Genomic DNA, 18,272 nt, shown 5'->3' with positions numbered 1-18,272 from the left:
TCCAGAGCACAATACATTTTCTCATGTTTATCAGACAATTATTCAATTACTTGACCTTGTCTTCAATATGTTTTCATCATAATATAGCAATGCCCAAGGCAGCTCCACAAAATTCATTAATTCAGCACCGTTGACAGCGGTAGATAAAAGTAGGAACATTCATCCAAACTCAGGGTTCTGGACAGCTCATTGGTGATGGCAGAGATGATGAGCCAACCAGCCATGCTTCCACACTGGTCTTGGAGTGTGGGGTGGCTAATAGCCCTGGAACTGGAAAAAGCAGAAAGAGAGAAGTACAGAGGAGTTAATGATCCATGGTTCCCGCTGTGTCCCACCCATTCCCAACTGGCAAGAGACTCCAGCGTCGGCTGGTCTGTTTTGCTTCAAGGTATAAACCTTGTTGATTACCTAAATTCTCAAAACACAAACCAGTCTAAAAAGGTCCATATTTTGCAAAAGTTAGCAGTTGCATGGATGTCTTTCATCCATTACCTAAATACACTATCTCTCTATTGTAGGCCTACATATTACTACCCTCATGCCCTGTGTCCTGGCCAGTCGAGTAGCAACCAGCTGGCGCCCTGGAGCCGAGCACTGTGGTGTGGCAACGCAATGTGGTGTGGCAACGCACTGTTGTATGGCCAAACACTGTAGTCTGGCAATACACTGTGGTCTGGCAACACACTGTGGTGTGGCAACGCACTGTGTGGCAGTCAGGTTTTTTTCTGCTTCTTCAAATGTTTTGCGTCACAGTTGCGTCACAGTCTTCGTTGTTCGACTAGTTTGACCGAAGTCAAAGAAGAAGAAGAAGAAGAAGAAGAAGACATGCACCTGTAAGTATTGAGCATCTTTATATACCTAACTCTAACCCTAACCCTATTTTTCACTTTTATATCCATCGTCTAGCTAATTAGCATATGTTTTGGGTTAGGGTAGTCTGGCTGAGCGGAAATGGACAGCGTTTATAGCGCTAGCGTCGGATCCACCGCTACTCCTCCCCTTCCTGTTGCTGGCTTTCCCGTATTGTGCTTCCCCTCAAACTCGGAAACTAGGCAGTATGGCGAGTTTTGAAGAGGACTTTGACGGCGCTGTAAAGCTAGTATGTTTGGCTCTTTCCGTCGAAAATTGCAAAGAACTGCAAAAGATTTACTCACAGCACTTGCTGAGGAAGAAAGATGTTCTTGCACTATTTCGGATGGACACCGCTGCTGCTTCCCGGGGTTAGCCCCGCCCTAGACGATTGTGATTGGTTTAAAGAAATAAAAACAGGCCAGCCCAGTTTCCCTCCGGACGGCTCTAAATAGCGTGGTTCCAGACCATTCTACTTCCTGTAGTTTGGTCTGGCTTTGCGAGACTAGGGTTAGGGTAACCCTAAACCTAACCCTAACCCTAACCATCGAAGAATCGATTATTTTTCCCACCCCTAGGAAATAAGATGCCATCTAATCCCTACTGTGTGTTACTTGATGGAGTGTAGAGCTAAGCTACAAAGAGTTTATATTGTGGCGAATGTCAAAAGCAGAGGCGTGATATTCTTTCAGTGACTTTATTGAATCGTTTCAAGGGTACACCAAGACCTAACTCAACCGAGCACTTAACATCAACTAACTGTCTTCACTCACTACTCAATAACTGACTTCGTCAAGCAAAGCATGATGGGAACACATCAGCAACCAATAGCAGTCGTATAAACAAGGCAACAAACATAGCCCCGGCGCTACATTGCCCCCACCAGCATGTCGCCTGTCCTCAGCCGACAACAAAGTCCTGATAGCAAAGGGGTGGCTGCGGCCCCCACCTGTGAGCCCGTGGGGTTGCATGCCCCAACCCCCCACTGTCTGTTTGAGTCGGAGGACTCGTCGGTGTGAGTGGAGCCATGCTGGGTGAGCTGGGTGTGTCGGGAAATCCGGCCGCCAGGGGGCGGTAGGGTGCCAAGCGGTCTCTGTGTAGCACCACCACCCGCCCACGGGCACACATCTTCACCCAATACACAACATCAGAAAGTTGTTCCAGCACCTCACAGGGCCCCACCCACTGGCTGGTCAGTTTGGGAGACTCCCCCTTTTCCCGGGTTGGATTGTAGACCCACACCCTCTCCCCAGGCACGAAGGAGCGGCCCTGGCAACGGAGGTCATACCCCTGCTTTTGGCATTCCCCCAGCTGTTCCTGACGCTGCCTGGCAAACTCGTGAGCCTCTGCCAGACGCTGCTGAATGTCCCGCAGGTACTCGAAGCCCCAAATCTTGGGGAGATCAGTGTCGGGGGGGGGGGCGCCAAAGGCTATGCCCACAGGCGTCCACAGGTCTCTGTCGAACATAAGTGTGGCTGGTGTGCACCCTGCCCGTGCTCTCCTGCACCGCTGAGCGATAAGCCCACAGGACAAGGGGTAGGTGGCGGTCCCATTCTCGCTGGTGTCGTGAGGTGACGTAGCCAGTTGCGTGGCAAGCGTCTGGTTGAACCTCTCCACTTGCCCGTCGCTCTGGGGGTGGAGGGGTGTCGTCCTGGTCTTGCTGACCCCCATGCCTTTGCACACCTCAACAAAGACTTGAGCCTCAAAGTTCCGCCCCTGATCGCTGTGCAGTTCCTGAGGTACCCCAACCCGCTCCATGGGGGCCCCCACCTGGTATTGCTGCAAAGGGGCATAGGAACGTCCAGTTGGCCCCTTCTTAGCAGTGCAGGATTCACAGCAGTGAACGAAAAGCTCTGTGTTCTTCCTGCAACCAGGTCAGTAAAAATGCTGGCGCAGCTTGTTGAGGGTCTTGGCCACCCCATAGTGTCCTGCCCCCACTGAACCGTGGACAAGGCAGTGACAGCTTGCTGGGGGGGGGGGCGTGCCTGGTTGTCAACCCAATGTCCCACCCTGGCCAGTGTGGGGTCACTGTCCTGTGCTGCCTGCCACTCCTGGTCTTCCATTGCAGTCAGCCAACCTTCATCTGGCCCAACCTGTCCTGTGGCAGCTACCTGGAGAGTAGCTCCATATCGCTCCTCCGGGCGTTCACAGTGTCTGCAGTCCTCACAGGGATGTCGGGCCAGGGCATCTGCATTGCTGTGCAGACGCCCAGCTCAGTGTGGGACTTCAAAATCGTAGTCCTTCAGGGCCTTGATCCACCGGGCCACCTGTCCCTCAGGCTCCTCGAAGCTGAGCAACCAGGTCAGGGAAGCGTGGTCCATCCGCAGAAGGAACCGCTGGCCGTAGAGGTAGGGGCGAAAGTGTTTGAACGCCTCAACCACTACCAGGAACTCACTTCAGGGGGGACGCAGTAATTGTGCTTGGGGCGAGACAAGGAGTGACTGTAGTAAGCCACCACCCTCTCGCCCCCAGCTCCCTCCTGCGACAGGACTGCCCCCAGTCCCACGTCACTGGCATCAGTGTCCACTATGAAGCTGTGGCCAGGGTCAGGAAGGGCCAGTATGGGTGCGGTTGTCAGAGCAGCACGGAGCTGGGCAAAGGCGGCTGCACAGTCGTCCTCCCAGCTGTACTCCCTCCTCTTGTCCATAAGAAGGTGTAGGGGGTCGCAATTGATGCAAAGTCACGGACGAAGCGTCGATAGTATGAGGCGAGCCAGGAAGCTGTGCACCTCACTGACATTTCGGGGGATGGGCCCGTTCCTTACCGCCTCCACCTTGGCAGGGTCCGTAGCCATGCCTTCTGTCCCCACCACATGGCCCAGGACCCTCTTGTTTGGCAAACCCTAGTCGGCGGGCTCACAGTGTAATGGGCAGTGCCGTGCCAGTGTCATTGAGTGCTGCACCAGGTTAGTTTGGGAGCAGTCCTGATTTCGTGCAGCAAAAATGTCTGTAAACTGCTGGAGCAGGTCTCGCAGCTGTTGGCTCTGCTGATCATCGAGTCCTTCACTGCTCCGCTGGTAGAGTTCCTGGATAGCGTTGTCAACATCTGACGATGGGGCTGGGGAGTCGTAGCCTCCACTGAGGTCGCTGTTGTCGTAGGCGGACAAGGCGGCGCCATTGACACCACAGGGGATGGCGACAGTGGCTGTGGAGACAGCGGTGGTGCGGCGCCTGGTGAACACAGCTGGGCTTGTGTCCACCCTACCTTCCCCCCTTGACGGCGCTGGAGGGTCAGCATCTCCGTGCCGAAGTGAATGGTGTTCCTCGACACATCCACCCTAGCCCCCAAACAAGTCAGCAGATTCAGCCCGATGATGCAGGGGTCAAGAATTTCGGCCACCCAAAACTTGTGGGTGGTTTCGGTGTTCCCCACCTTCACTGGCAGCGGTAGTTTCCCCAGCATCCCAGCTAGTTCTCCGGCCACTGTTCGGATCTTACAGTCTGTGGGCATCCATCCTGTCTCTGGAAGCACCCCTGGGCGCACAATGGAGATGGTGGACGTGTCCACGAGGGCCCAGCAGGGCAGTCCCTTGATTGAACAGAGGAGGTAGAGGCTGTGTGCGTGGCCCACTCTACCAATCTTGTCATTGTTCTCAATGGGGTCTATGGTCGGTTGGATGGGTGGCAGCATTAGTTTCCCGACTGTGGGGCTCTGTGGCGTTTTGGTGCAGGGGCGGGGGCGAGACAGTTCGGGGCCCAGTGCCGCACTTCTCCACAGCGCCAGCATGGGTCGTTGAAACAGCGTTCCCGGGACCCGTGGGTTGGTCGACGTCGGTGGGGTCGAGTTGGTGACGGACGAGCCTGGCAGACGACCCTTCCCTCGACGTCCCCTTCTTCATCGCTGACGTTGGCCTGGCACACCTTGGGACCTGTCGTTTGCATTGGGTCATAACAGCCTCTACCCTCTCTGCCTCCTCCAGCGCAGCACTTAGGCTGGTCGGTGCCATGATGCGGAGGTGTTCTCTCAGCCTCTCTGGTGTGAGGCCATGGATGAAGGCGCCCAGGGCTAGCTCCTCACGGACTGCTTCCTCAAACGTGGGGTAGCCACGACATGCATTGAAGCACACATCTGCGGCATAAGTACCCAGCGTCTCACCCTCTTGGCGGCGCCGGCGCGTGAGCTGGTCCCGCATGTTGTCCTTTGAAACCTGTTGGCCAAACTACGCTCCAATGCAGCCGCCAGTATCGCATAGTCTAGTCGTTCGGGGGGCGTAAGGTCGATCAACAACTGCAGCGCCTTCCCCTCATGTGCTAGAGCAACGTGAGCAGCAGTGTCTTGGTTGTTCCACCCAACTTGCGCTAGGTACGGCTCCAGGTGTTCCATGGTGCCGGGCTAGCGATGGGCATGCTGGCAGCAGCGGCCCGTGGCGAGGCGGTCGGCGGCACCCTCTCGCCGGCGGTCAGCGATGTCCTCTCGGCGGCGACGATCAGCGGCGAGCTGTCAGCAACGGTCCGCGACGCCCTCTCTATGGCGGCGGCCAGCGATGCCTTCTCGTCAGCGGCGCCCTCTCGACAGCGACGGCCAGCGTCACCTTCCCCTTGGTGGCGATCAGCGGCGAGCTCTCGGCGCCGTAGGTCAGCGGTGGCAGTCTCTCTGCACTGGTCACTCGTCAGCAGTCAGCGTGCTCAACTTCGGCTGACACCCGTCTTGCATGGCGGCGGGGAGCACTGGCCCCGTCGGGTCGATCACTCATCTCTGCAGGAAGATCTTCGTGAAGACGCCGAAGAAGAACTTCAATCTCGTGAAGTTTCTTCTCTAAATAGCTTCTTGACATCGCCATCTTCATAAGGGGTATTATTTTTAGAATATTCCACTTCTGACACTAATGTGGCGAATGTCAAAAGCAGAGGCGTGTTATTCTTTCAGTGACTTTATTGTATCGTTCCAAGAGTACACAAAGACCTAACTCAACCGAGCACTTAACATTAACTGAATGTCTTCACTCACTGCTCACTAAATGACTTCCTCAAGCAAAGCATGATGGGAACACATCAGCAACCAATAGCAGTCGTGTAAACAATACAACAAAAATAGCCCCAGCGCTAATCTGTTGCTTGTTGACGACTTCCTGCGTACACAAATTTGGTGTGCTCCTGAATCCTCGCTAATAGCCTTCCGAGTTGCACGTCATCCTTTTGAAGTCATTTACGTTCTCGGGCATTTATAGCGTTCCCGTTTGACTTTGTGATTGTGCGATGAAATTTGCTAGTCGTTGTTTATTGTTAGCTACATAAGCCTCTTTAGCATACAATTTCGAAAACAAACAACACAACTTTACATTATTGTACAGTATTGCATGCACAGCAAGACCGTGCAATGCATAAATTGGTGACCGTTATAAAGTAGCAATGTAATCAAGGGTGTAAGAGCATTTAAAAACGACCTTTAAATGACCAATGTGGTACAAATACAAAGAAAATAAATCTCTTTACGGGCGCAGCAATTTTAGTTGAGAGCGTCATCACTGCTCTCGGTCTGCTCTCAGAATTCCGAGAGATGAAGACAAAATGGGGGCGTGCCTCCGAGAAATGCCGCAAGCTGGGAGATTTCCGACTTCCGACTCGGAAGGCTGGCGTCCGCGGATTCAGGAACATATTTGTCTTTGGAGTCGTCTTTAGCAGAATGAAAGGCATTTCAGAAGATAACTTTGAATTTCCTTTCTGGTTCAGTACTTGAAACCAGTTTACTATTGACTATTCGTCTTTTTAGGATATATATATATATATATATATATATATATATATATATATATATATATATATATATATATATATATATATATAAAGCGACTTATAATGGATGGAGAGCAATAGCAAAATAACCAAATACGAACATAATTCATTATTACGTGTCGACGTTCATGCAAAGGCGGACATTTCACCGTGATCCTGAACGCAGCATTACCATAACCGGAAGAGGCGTTGATTGTTGACGTTTTGCATTAGCCTAGCATTGCTAGCATTGTTGTCCTTCACAGCGTTCTGCCAGGGCGGTAAGGGATCATCTTACGTGATTTCAAAGTCATTGTTCGTCGGATAGTCGAGAAATGCTAGTGACTTATCGACGACCTCACGCAGGAGACCGTGGCACGATAATGCATAGTTGTCTTGCCAGCCAAACGGTTACGTTGTAGTTTACACATGATTGTTATTAATACATAGCCTGAGCGTTTTCTGTGTCAACATGACGACATTGTTCCCTGATAAGAGTCGAAAAACTGTCACATTTGACTGTTGTTAACGGATATGCATGCCTGTGAAAGGGTGCCTATATATTTGTCGAGGCCGCAGTGCGCACACTGTTTACTCAGTGTGTTGTCATGCAGCATGACCCTTCCTCCGGAGGGTCAGGACCCCTAGTGTTGTCCTCGTGTCCTCAATCTGACACCTGTTTCAACTCTTCTAACTCATTCATGTATTGGTGTTTGTATGCAATGCTGTTTCATAATGATGCCCCATTCCAAACCACCCATCCATTAGCAAAACGGTCATGTTTCAACATGTAATGTGAGCACAGTAATGCTGATATCATAATTGAATAATGTGGCCTTTTTCAAGACCGTTCCCCCCTCATGTAAAATCTACCGTTGTTTATGGTCAAGGATACGAACCCCATTTGAACATGTTCTCACCAGACGAGTCGGCCTAAAATGAGCCAGAAGCCGGAGCGCCGCGGGATCCACGTGGACCAGTCGGAGCTGCTCTGCAAGAAGGGATGTGGTTACTATGGCAACGCAGCCTGGCAGGGCCTGTGCTCCAAGTGCTGGCGGGAGGAGTACCAGCGAGCCAAGGAGAGACAGATCCAGGAGGACTGGGCCTTCGCAGAGAAGTAAGTAGTGTCGGTTTCTTTGGCGTCTCGGGGGGTTTCACAGTCAGAAACATTCACAGAAAAAGTATGGATAATAAGTTGAATTAGAAACTCCACACAGAAAGGGTATGCCTCGTCAGGGGGTGCTCGGTCATGCGAACGCTAAATCCTGCAACGTCGCTCTGGTCAGGCTGCAGCGCGAAGAGGAGGTGGCCTACGCCAGCAGCCAGGGGCCCTCCAGCCAGCCCGGGCCCCAGCCCCAGGCCCAGGCCACCCCGCCCCATGCCGCCCTGACCCCCTTCTCCAAGTTTGAGGAGAAGAAGACCAACGAGAAGATGCGTAAAGTCACCACGGTGAAGAAGTTCTTCAGCCCCTCCACGCGCATAGCCCCCAAGAAAGGTACGGCACCGCAAACATCGACACTGATCGGGGGTAGAAAAAAGACAAACCACCAGTACGGAAATGGATGAGGGTACTCAGCTTATACACGTTGTCACAGGGATCCTGTGATAAAGAGATGTTTACCGTCGAATACTGTATATATTTTGTAAACGGACACCGTGTGTTTGACACCATATTAAAAACATTACAGCTTGTTATTGTGCGTCATTCGTCCTCTCTCCTGGTGTAAGAGAGGTTTGGGTTAACTCTCTTTCTCTCTGCGTCTGGGATGGTTGGGATCCGAGACGTTCTTATTGTACCAGTGCTGTATTACCTAGAGTAGCCACATGAGGGCCAAGTCCTCCCAAAGCACGTGGGCACGGTTTACTGTGAGCTCCCTGATGGTGGGGCCACACCCAGAGGGCCGTTTATACTCCACAGGCCACGTTTTACTCCACATCAGACGCTCCTTAAAGCACTGCCTGTATTTCCATTGGGTTTTCCTGGCTTGGGTAAGGTTGTGCTTTAGATGGGGACAAGAAATGTATCTGTTCTGGGCTTCCGCTGAATCCATCCCATCAGATGTTGAATTGCGCCCAACACCACATTCTCCATTCTTCATTCATTTTGTTCACTAAAACCAACACGGTTTCTCTGTTCTGCCACATCCAGACCCATTGATTTTGATAATATATCATCAAATAAGTGGGACTGCTTTATGGTCGTACGATAACGATGTATAGTCTCGTCCAGGCCACGGTCATACAAAGTGATCACACCATGCAACTTCACCTGGGGCTAAACATGAAATGACAAACCTTTTACCTTTTTGGTTTTAGTGGCTCTGTGTGCGTCATCACTTTGTCTCCCCTCTATCGCTTGCCCCTGCGTTCTCTGCATCCTCTCTCTGTTGCTTCCCATCCGGGCCCTCCCTCCCTCCCTCCCTCCATGCTGTTGGCAGGGCTTGTTGAGAGGGAGGACAGGACCCTCAGGGCTTGGAGAGGGATCTTCTCCCCCTCGTGGGAGATGGGTTCTCCTACCGAAGGTAACGGCTCTAAGGCTGCTTTGGGGTTCCACTCCCTCTTGGTTCACCGATGGACCCCTTTTAAACAGAACCCCACAAACACACGTGTAGCCATTCACATCACATATGTAGGCAGGGCTCAGTTTGACAAAGCCCTGGCTTTACTCCTAGTGGCATTCACTAGTGTAGTCTACTATGGTACATTAAAGGGGTAGACCCATCATTAGTGTTATGAGTGACACTTGTGTTTGTCCTATGATGACTCCTCTGGGTCTATTATCTCTTTTGCATGAAATAGCGAATACAACAGTGATTTGGACTCAGTTTGCATACTGTAGACGAGCCTGCTCAAGGCAAAAAGCTAAAGATTGTAACATCATGGGTTTAGCATCGGGTCATGGGTGAACCACGTCTCATTCACAGGGCTACATTGTGTGTGTGTTTGTGTGTTTGTGTATGTGTATGTATATAACCCAGCTGGTCCTATAAGGACGTGGCTTAGTGGCATCTCAATGCGATTTCCGTCTCAATTGAAGGATTCTAAAGAAATCCATATGCAAATGTTTTGCTGCTTAGCAAGCGTTTGTTAGAGTTTGTATGTAAACGGCATCAACTCAGATTGAAGGCATATGTTGAGAGGCTCTCCATATTCAATCACATGACAAGCTTGTCAGCGGGATGCTTCAGAGAGGGCTGAGCCAGTTGGCAGTGACCAATGAGTTTGAGCCAGGTGGCCATTGAGGTTTTTTTTCAATGAAGCACAATGAGTTTGGAAAATAATATTTTGCCATTTCTTGTAGGGGTTTGGCTCATTCGATCCGGATTCTAATATATTAAAATTCTTGAATTTAATTTTCGATTCAAAATGTATACTCGATTCAGTACGAGGGGGTATTAGATTTAGGATCTTCTGCGGCCCGCTTTGCGATATGAAAAGCAGTTTAGACTAGAGTGTGTATATGCTTATGTTGTTGCCATGTTGATTGCAATAATGTAAACACACAAAGGCAAGCCAACGAAAAAGTACATCCAAATATACTTTCAATTTGAATCACATTTATTTGTATAGCCCTTAATCAAAGTAACAGCCTGGAAGTCTCTAAATGTATGACCCCCACCTAGCCCTAGGCCCCCAGATTGAAAAAAAGCTTAATTAGCAGGGAAGAAGTCCTGAGAAGGAACGGAGACTGGGGGAGATTTTGAGTCGTGAATCCATTCAGTTTTCTCTTGGAATGCAGGGCTTTTCTTGAATTGCACATCCTTTGGTGTGGTGCTAGCTTCTGTCTTTAAACTCCTCTATGCATCTTCTAAGTTTGATTCAGATTGGTTATGCTTTGTGTTTTCACTTTGATTTCTCTTGTTGTTTTTCCTTTTGATTGCTACTTACCCATTCTGTTCGTTGTTTTCACCACCGACCCCCGCTCCCTCCTTCCCCCTCCCCCCAAACGGTCGCCGTGCCCGCAGCGCTGGTGGCTAGGCTGAGAGGTCGGTATCCCACAGTCTGTCTGAACAGTCCATCATGCATCCTGAATACACTCCGCAGACATACAGCAACAATCGTTCATTCATAGAATCCAGATCTATTGACTATTTTAAGACGTTTTCATTGTCTCTCTAAACGATGGCGTTAGGCACCCACTTTTGATTTGTCGTCCACACATTAGACATAATCCATTAATTAATAAGTTAAAATAGTTTGACTGCTCAAACTATTCAGAATCCCCAGCATCAATGTGTTTATGCTGGCGTAGGGCTGCCTAGTGATACCATTTTGCTCTGCCGCCTAACATGCACATAACCTTCTAACGGTAGCATTGTTTCCGACGCACTAGTGCTTAAAGTAGAAATGTTATTCTGTTACCAGATATGAATGCCTCTACAAATGTTTAATCTTAACATCCTCTATTTGTATGCGTCGCTTTGAGCAGGTTACTTTCTTTATTCTGCCAAATGCGAACCGGGGATCTCTGTATTGGGTGCCCTAAAACACCACTCAAAAGAGAGAGTGCTTTCGGTCGAGTTTGGAAGAGTACCTTCTCTTTGCAGAGCAGAGAGAGATTTGCCGGTTGTTGCTTTTCATCTTTAATCCCAGAGGTATCGGCCAACTAGAAAATCAAGTAGTTGACGACCAGGTAAGACAATGTTGTAATATCTTCTGGCTGCTCTTCACTCCATAGAGGGCCACGAGGGGAAGACCTCCAGCCCGTCCATCAGCCGGCAGGCCAGCTTGGAGACGGACCGCGTCTCCAAGGACTTCATGGAGTTCCTGAAGACCATGCAGCGACCAGGCCGGGAGATCCATAAGCAGTGTCGGGCCTTCATCGAAAGCATGGCCAACAAGAAGGTAGAGCCCCCCCCATCTCCAATATAGCATGGACAACAAGAAGGTAGAGCCCCCCAACTCAAATAGAGCGTGGCCAACAAGAAGGTAGAGCCCCCCCCTACTTCCAATAGTGCATAGCCAACAAGAAGGTAGAGCCCCCCCAACTCAAATAGAGCATGGCCAACAAGAAGGTAGAGCCCCCCACCTCCAATAGAGCATGGCCAACGCGAAGGTAGAGCCCATTCCCCACTTGCAATAGTGCATAGCCAACAAGAAGGTCGAGCCCATTACCCACCTCCAATAATGTCCCACGAAGCATGACGCCAGCCCCGGATTAATGAAGGGTTTGCCCCCATCGTTTCAGCAGGACCTTGGTGCAGATGAATTGTCAGAGTGCGTCCAAGACTTCTACCAGAACTTGTCGGATCGTCTGATGAGCCACTTCAAAGGTCTGTTAGGAAAGGTTTCCATCTGTGATGAACCTACTCAGATTCTAGTTTGAAACCCATGATAAGAAACATTTTTCCAGGAAAGTGTTTCCCATACATAGGCCAATGTGTGGCGCAGCGCCAGAGAATGAACACCAAGTGCCACAAATTGATTCTGTTTTTTTCTTCTCCTTTTTACGCAATTTTGAAATGTAAATATCGTTCCGTTCATTCATCTCCCCATAGCACTCTTTCTCCCCGTCATTCTCGTTTGCACACGCACACGCACACAGAGACAAGCGCGCATACATGCCAATGGTGCGCAGGAACACTACCACTTATTGGATAAACCCGCGTATCACTGATACACTGCACACGCACTGACAGTGGATTCGCCCGCTTCCTCTCCACGGGCCTACAAAGCAAAACCCGAAGCAGCGGAATATTTGCGATTAATGTGAAGTGCGGTTATAGTTTATATATATATTACGGTGTTAGACCCCCGGCCGTTGTGCCGGCGATTTGAATTCGCTCTGAGTCTGCAGCATGGACTGGAGATCATCGGGGAGTGGGCCGTTCCACTTTGAAATGTATTTTTTGTGCGATTGCTCTATTACGCGAATGAGCAAACGCGACGCGACGCCCCCCCCCCCCGTCAGGACTCCACATTGTACCTTGATTGGTCCTTTAACAGCTTAAATATAGCTGGACATCTTACACTGAAGACAACTGCTGATAGATGATTTCCCTAACGTTTCTACCATAGCTGAAGACCCTTCAGTTTTTCGGTAACTTTTAAGCCTTGTGAGACCATATCCAAGTTTGTGTTTCTCTGTGAATATCAGTCTGGCCTTGGCTAGGCTGCAATTGATTTTCACACATGGCGTAGCCTTGCATTTTTCAAAAAGAACCAGCCAGTCAGATCAAATAACTTGGTGACGCTATTGCTCTCTTCGCTCGCTCTCTCAAAAACATGTTCTCCAATATGAAAAGCATTCTGTGCAAATGAATGATCTTTTAACCTCGTTATTCGTTCTCTTTCATCAATATATATTGTTTTAATTTGTTGGTCAATAACTCAAAACTCCCTCCCCCTAGTGCTGATTGTCCTAACTGGTTTGAGACCAGTCTGATGTGCACAGAGAAACAGAATGTGAACTGGTTCGATCAGGCTGGCCTCAGGAGACTAGCCTTCTTTACCTTCAGTGGTTAAAGAGCTCCCTTTGACCTCCAGGCTCGTCTGAGTCTGTAGAGAGGGTGATGGACCAGGTGGAGAAGTACATCATGACTCGTCTGTATAAGAGTGTCTTCTGCCCGGAAACAACCGACGATGAGAAAAAGGACCTTGCCACGCAGCACAGAATAAGGTATGAAAGCCACTTAAAATAAACCCAAAATAACTAAAACTCTATGGAATTTGGGTATTTGTCTTAATTTCGCTGGATGTTTTTTTCTTCTTATAATAATATTTTTTGATTTATGTTTAAAGACTATTAAATCATTTTACAGCACGTTCTTGAGAAAACTGTGATAATTACGTGTGTGTGTGTGTGTGTGTGTGTGTGTGTGTGTGTGTGTCCTAGGGCATTGCACTGGGTGACCATTGAAATGCTGTGTGTGTCCATGGACGAGGAGATCCCTGAAGTGTCGGACAATGTTGTGAAAGCAATAACGGGTCAGTAACTGGTCATATCAGCAAGCTGTGAAACAGGTTCTTGTGTTTCCTTACCCTTAAATAATAATATTTATAATAATTTAATATATTATTGATTACAATTAGTGAGTTGTTTGTGTTTTATAGTCATCAGATGGCCTTTTTTTGCTAATCTACTGTTTTGTTCGATACATGGTTTTTAGTATAACTCGTTTTCCCAACCTGTAGAATATTTTCCTTATATTTAGTTTGCCTGAAATATATAATATTCCGTTAGTAAATTGTTATGTACTGTTGTAGTTGCTAACTGTATGGTTTTCAAAAGTGTTCTAGCCAACCCGGCCCCACTCCTGTGCTGCGCCGTCCTTGTTAAACCCAGCCTCCCTCTCCTCTAGACGTGATCGAGATGGACTCCAAGCGGGTGCCGCGGGACAAGCTGGCGTGCATCACACAGTGCAGCAAGCACATCTTCAGCGCCATCAAGATCACCAAGAAGGAGCCGGCGTCGGCCGACGACTTCCTGCCCGCGCTCATCTACATCGTGCTGAAGGCCAACCCGCCGCGGCTGCAGTCCAACATCCAGTACATCACGCGCTTCTGCAACCCCAGCCGGCTGATGACCGGCGAGGATGGCTACTACTTCACCAACCTGGTCAGTGTGCTGTCTCCAGGGGGGCGTGGGTCGGGGATGGGCAACAGCTGTCTGTCCTCTATGGGCGTGGGTCGGGGATGGGCAACAGCTGTCTGTCCTCTATGGGCGTGGGTCAGGGATGGGCAACAGCTGTCTGTCCTCTATGGGCGTGGGTCAGGGATGGGCAACGGCTGTCTGTCCTCTATGGGCGTGGGTCAGGGAGGGGCAACAGCTGTCTGTCCTCTATGGGCGTGGGTCAGGGAGGGGCAACAGCTGTCTGTCCTCTATGGGCGTGGGTCAGGGAGGGGCAACAGCTGTCTGTCCTCTATGGGCGTGGGTCAGGGATGGGCAACAAGTGTAAAGCCTGATTCTGTTTTGTTTAACTGAATTCTGATGGGGGTTTGTGATCCTGATACCTCACAAGGATAACAGCTGGACCTGTTGGTTTTGATCTGCAGTATTCGTGTGCACATGCTAGAAGTTCATGTTATGTTATGTGTAATGCAGCTATTATAATAATTCATTTTGTTTCAGGGCGCCTTTCAAAAACTCTCAAGGTTGCCTTACAGTTAAGATGAGCTAAATACAAGTTGAAAACAAGCACATTTTTCAAATTAACAATGCAACGTAGTTATTAAATTGGCGGGTGGGTGAAGTTGAGTGTGACAGACGAGTGAGAACAGGTGAGTTTGGATGGAGGATTTAAAGGTGGGGTGAGACGCTGTAATACAGTTGGATAGTGGGGAGAGAGTTCCAGAGGCCTGGGGCAGCGACTAGGGTTGTGAAACACCCTGATGATTTCAACCGTGTCCGGGACTTTGTAGCGGGACAGGGCCTTGTATCTGACCTCACAAAACGTGTCTGCCGTCTTTTCCCCGTGGTCTGCTGCAGTGCTGCGCCGTGGCGTTCATCGAGAAGCTGGACGCCCAGTCCCTCAACCTGGACACCGACGAGTTTGAGCGCTACATGTCAGGCCAGGCCTCGCCTCGCCGGCCCACCGACGACGGCGGCTGGCCCCTGGAGGCCGGGCCCTCCCCTCAAGGCGGCGCTGCCGCCGCCGCCTCCTCCGTGGCCGTGAACCCGGCGCTGGCCCAGCTCCACCACAGCCTGGAGCAGCTGTCGGGCCTGAGCGAGCGTCAGGACCGGCTGATGGAGGGGGCCCGCGGCCTGCAGGAGGAGCTGGTGTCCTGGGAGGAGGGCGTGCGGCGGGAGGTGCAGCACATCCTGGAGAGGTACCCCCTGGAGGTCCGGCCCCCGCCCGCCTCCGCCATCGACACGGAGAACGCCGAGACGGACCGGCTGCCCCCGCCGCTCACGCCCCAGGTGTTTGCTGGCTAGGGCCCTGACGATGAGGAGGAGGAGGAGGAAGGGCGTGGGAGCGATTCATGAGTTGAATTGGTACTCGAGTGGGAATTTCATTGCGAAGCCGGTATCGCTTCAAGAGATTGTTAATAATAATGTTAGTGTGTTTCGTTTTACAAATTAATAGGAATACTTCATAGAGGTAACTATTCAGTCAATCAAAGGTTATTTAAAGAGCGCTTGTCCTTCAGAATGGCAATACAAAGTGCTTCACTAGGAAAACACCACCAGGAGAAATTATTTAAAGGCCCAAAATCGGAATCACAGAGATAATTTAAGAGATAGAGTTGAACAATGACATCATTATTTAATTATGAATTATTATTTATTTTTTATTACCTTTTACTGTTTACTCTCCATAGGACTTTTTTAAAAGAGGTGGAAACTCCCACTTAAAATCTGAAATCCCTCCGCACGGGTGTTCGAGGAAACATTTTCTTATTCACCTCAAACAGGTAAAGCTAATGATAGTAATCAGTTTTATCAAGGCATAGCCAGATTTTATTCCTTTTTTAACATTCGATTTGTTCCCACTTGTTAAAGTGATGAGTGGTAATAAAAAAAAAGATAAGCTAGAGCCTCATGGGAAAATACAGATATCCAAGTTTGGGTTTGGCCATGAATATCGGTTCATCCTTTGGTTTCCACATATAAGTGCATTTTCTCTTCATCTTCATCTTGTCTACATTGTCATTGCTTTGTTGATGGCTACACTTTCTTTTCAAGCCCTGCTTTGTCATATAATTGTAGATAATGATGGGGGGTAGTAATGGCATGCTAAAGCCACTGATTCTAACCTCACACTAATGTTGCTTGACACTCCTGACCCAAGACCTGACATGGTTTGACCATTAGTTGTAAGTCAGTAGGGTATTGTAGTTCTGAATGAGTCTCTGCATGGAAAGCAATGTAGTCTCATGCTATCAATCAGTTGGTCCTCCCAACCATTAAATCATTGTATTCTTTTAGTTTGTTCAATATTTTTTCTCTTTTTGTAATGAGAATTTCCAAGAAGTAGCAAGAAGTCAGAACACTATACTGGCTGACTGACATATGGGAATTGTTACTCCTTTCCCAAGCAGAAATAAACAGACTAACTAACTACAATAGTCTAGATATTTGTAGTTTTATTTGATCACAGACACATTTATTGGTAGATGTTCTTTTCTTTACCTTGACATGTTTCGACGGATATACTTCCGTCTTCATTTCAAGTCTCAAGGGTATCTCAAGTGTAGACACAATGAATGCATTACATATACAATAGTCTAAACAATGTTTTGTGCTACTGCAACTCCTGTGAAAGTCAAAAGGGAAAATTGTATTTGTGCAAGTATGACAGTCAAAATAAGAGCTGCTTCCTGTTTGAGACGCCTTGAGACACTATGTGAAAATGTTGTATGGCAGAGGAAGGCCTTTAAAGCCTTTAACATAGACCCACCCCCCAGTTTCCATAGTCACTTTTATCATGGGTAAAACCAAATGCATTTTTTTGGGAAAAGATAAGAAAAGTGTCTTACATGGTCTGTTGCATTTTTTTCAAAATCATAATATTTACATTTTCACAAATATCATTCTGTTAGACAAAGGATTGGTGGGAAAGTATGGGCACGGGCAAACATTCAGTGATAAACCATGTGTTAGAATTGATTGTGTTGGAATCCTGCTTGAAATTCTTGAGCTGTACATAAGTGATCAAAAGTTGATAGATAAATTAATGCTATTTTAGTGGTTGCACATTTTGTAATGTATCATGATTCTGTATTTTTGGTTGCAGTTATTTGTTTATAAATGTAAACATTTTTGAGTGGACTTCAAATTCTCTTTGTGTATTCGTTGTTTTATTCAAAATACCAAACTGATTTGAAGTGCATGTCTATAATGTGTTGGTACTGACCTCCCTGCTGTCACAAGTGTGCTGCTATGATTAATAATAATTATTATTAAATGCCAAGTTTAAAATGCATTCTTTCAACAGAATTACAAACAATGGGTTGTTGAGGCATTTGGTCCACTGCATTTAGTTAGTAACTGGGTGTACACTCAGTTTATTGATTGATCTTGTCCAATAAAAAAAGGTTTGAGTGTCTCAATGCAGATAGCCTTATTTTTCAACTGCACCAAGGGGATCTAAAAATCTCTCCTTCCCTTCCTCTGTCGAACTCTGGATTTAGCCTTTGGGCTATTTCTTTCAAAAATCAACCATCAGCTTTAGTTACCTTTCTCTCTCCCCTGCAATGGTAGCATACACCCTTATTTATATGCATTACTCATTTGGTCCTGTCTTGGCATGATGTCTAAAAATAGGTTTGTTTACAAGTTTACAATGCTTATAAATCGTCGGAATTTGGAACACGACCTTGTAATTTTGAGATTAGAATGCTCAGAATTCTGAGATTAAAATTAGAATTCTGACTTCATTCTCAGAATTCCATAGTTCTGACTTTAGAATGCCCAGAATTCTTGCTTGAAAGTCAGAATTCTGACTTTAAAGTCAGAACTATGGATTTCTGACTTTTTCTCAGAATTCTGATATTAAAATCCGAATCTGAGTTTAGAGTCAAAATTCTGAGAATAGAGTTAATAGTCAACAATTATTTTGTTCTTATGGCCCTAATCCTCTTCCGTATATTCTGCTTTGAAGATGTGGATGACGATGTTATATTTTGCACGACCTGTGGAGAATAAAGTAGTATTGTATTGAATTGTATTGTGTTGTCAAGTTGTCCTCTTTTACTTTGAAAAGTGACCTACTTTATACCATCCGGGCCTCTTATTTTGAAGGCTGGGTTGTGAAACCGGAAGTGTGGTCA

At 48.1% G+C, this 18,272-nt stretch overlaps 1 protein-coding gene across 6 annotated transcripts; it reads left to right on the top strand.

Moving 5' to 3' along the window:
- Positions 1-768: 768 nt before the first annotated feature.
- Positions 769-18,164, top strand: rabgef1 (RAB guanine nucleotide exchange factor (GEF) 1). 6 transcript variants are annotated; one of them, XM_030361458.1, is made up of 11 exons: positions 769-833; positions 7,484-7,677; positions 7,847-8,055; positions 8,999-9,082; positions 10,526-10,546; positions 11,239-11,405; positions 11,749-11,833; positions 13,047-13,179; positions 13,396-13,487; positions 13,862-14,118; positions 14,989-18,164. In XM_030361458.1, exons 2-11 carry the CDS (start codon positions 7,499-7,501, stop codon positions 15,433-15,435), a joined length of 1,674 nt encoding a protein of 557 aa, XP_030217318.1. In that variant the 5' UTR covers positions 769-833; positions 7,484-7,498; the 3' UTR covers positions 15,436-18,164. The 6 variants fall into 6 exon arrangements, with proteins under 6 accessions (XP_030217318.1, XP_030217319.1, XP_030217317.1 ...); XM_030361459.1 differs by lacking the exon at positions 769-833 and adding an exon at positions 6,626-6,841 and having other exon boundaries at positions 11,752-11,833; XM_030361457.1 differs by lacking the exon at positions 769-833 and adding an exon at positions 6,626-6,841.
- The last annotated feature ends 108 nt before the right edge of the window (positions 18,165-18,272 follow it).

The sequence above is a fragment of the Gadus morhua genome, chromosome 7 (genome assembly GCF_902167405.1).
Source record: "Gadus morhua chromosome 7, gadMor3.0, whole genome shotgun sequence".
NCBI classification, from domain to species: Eukaryota; Metazoa; Chordata; class Actinopteri; order Gadiformes; family Gadidae; genus Gadus; species Gadus morhua.
This window is presented reverse-complemented; position numbering and strand designations above follow the sequence as displayed.

What these genes read in the sequence shown, in the direction of transcription:
- rabgef1 (XM_030361458.1), top strand. Translation starts at nt 7,499, where the DNA reads ATGAGCCAGAAGCCGGAGCGCCGCGGGATCCACGTGGACCAGTCGGAG. An exon ending in GACTGGGCCTTCGCAGAGAA is followed by an intron (nt 7,678 to 7,846) that starts GTAAGTAGTGTC and finishes CGCTCTGGTCAG; the next exon opens with GCTGCAGCGCGAAGAGGAGG. An exon ending in GCGCATAGCCCCCAAGAAAG is followed by an intron (nt 8,056 to 8,998) that starts GTACGGCACCGC and finishes TGCTGTTGGCAG; the next exon opens with GGCTTGTTGAGAGGGAGGAC.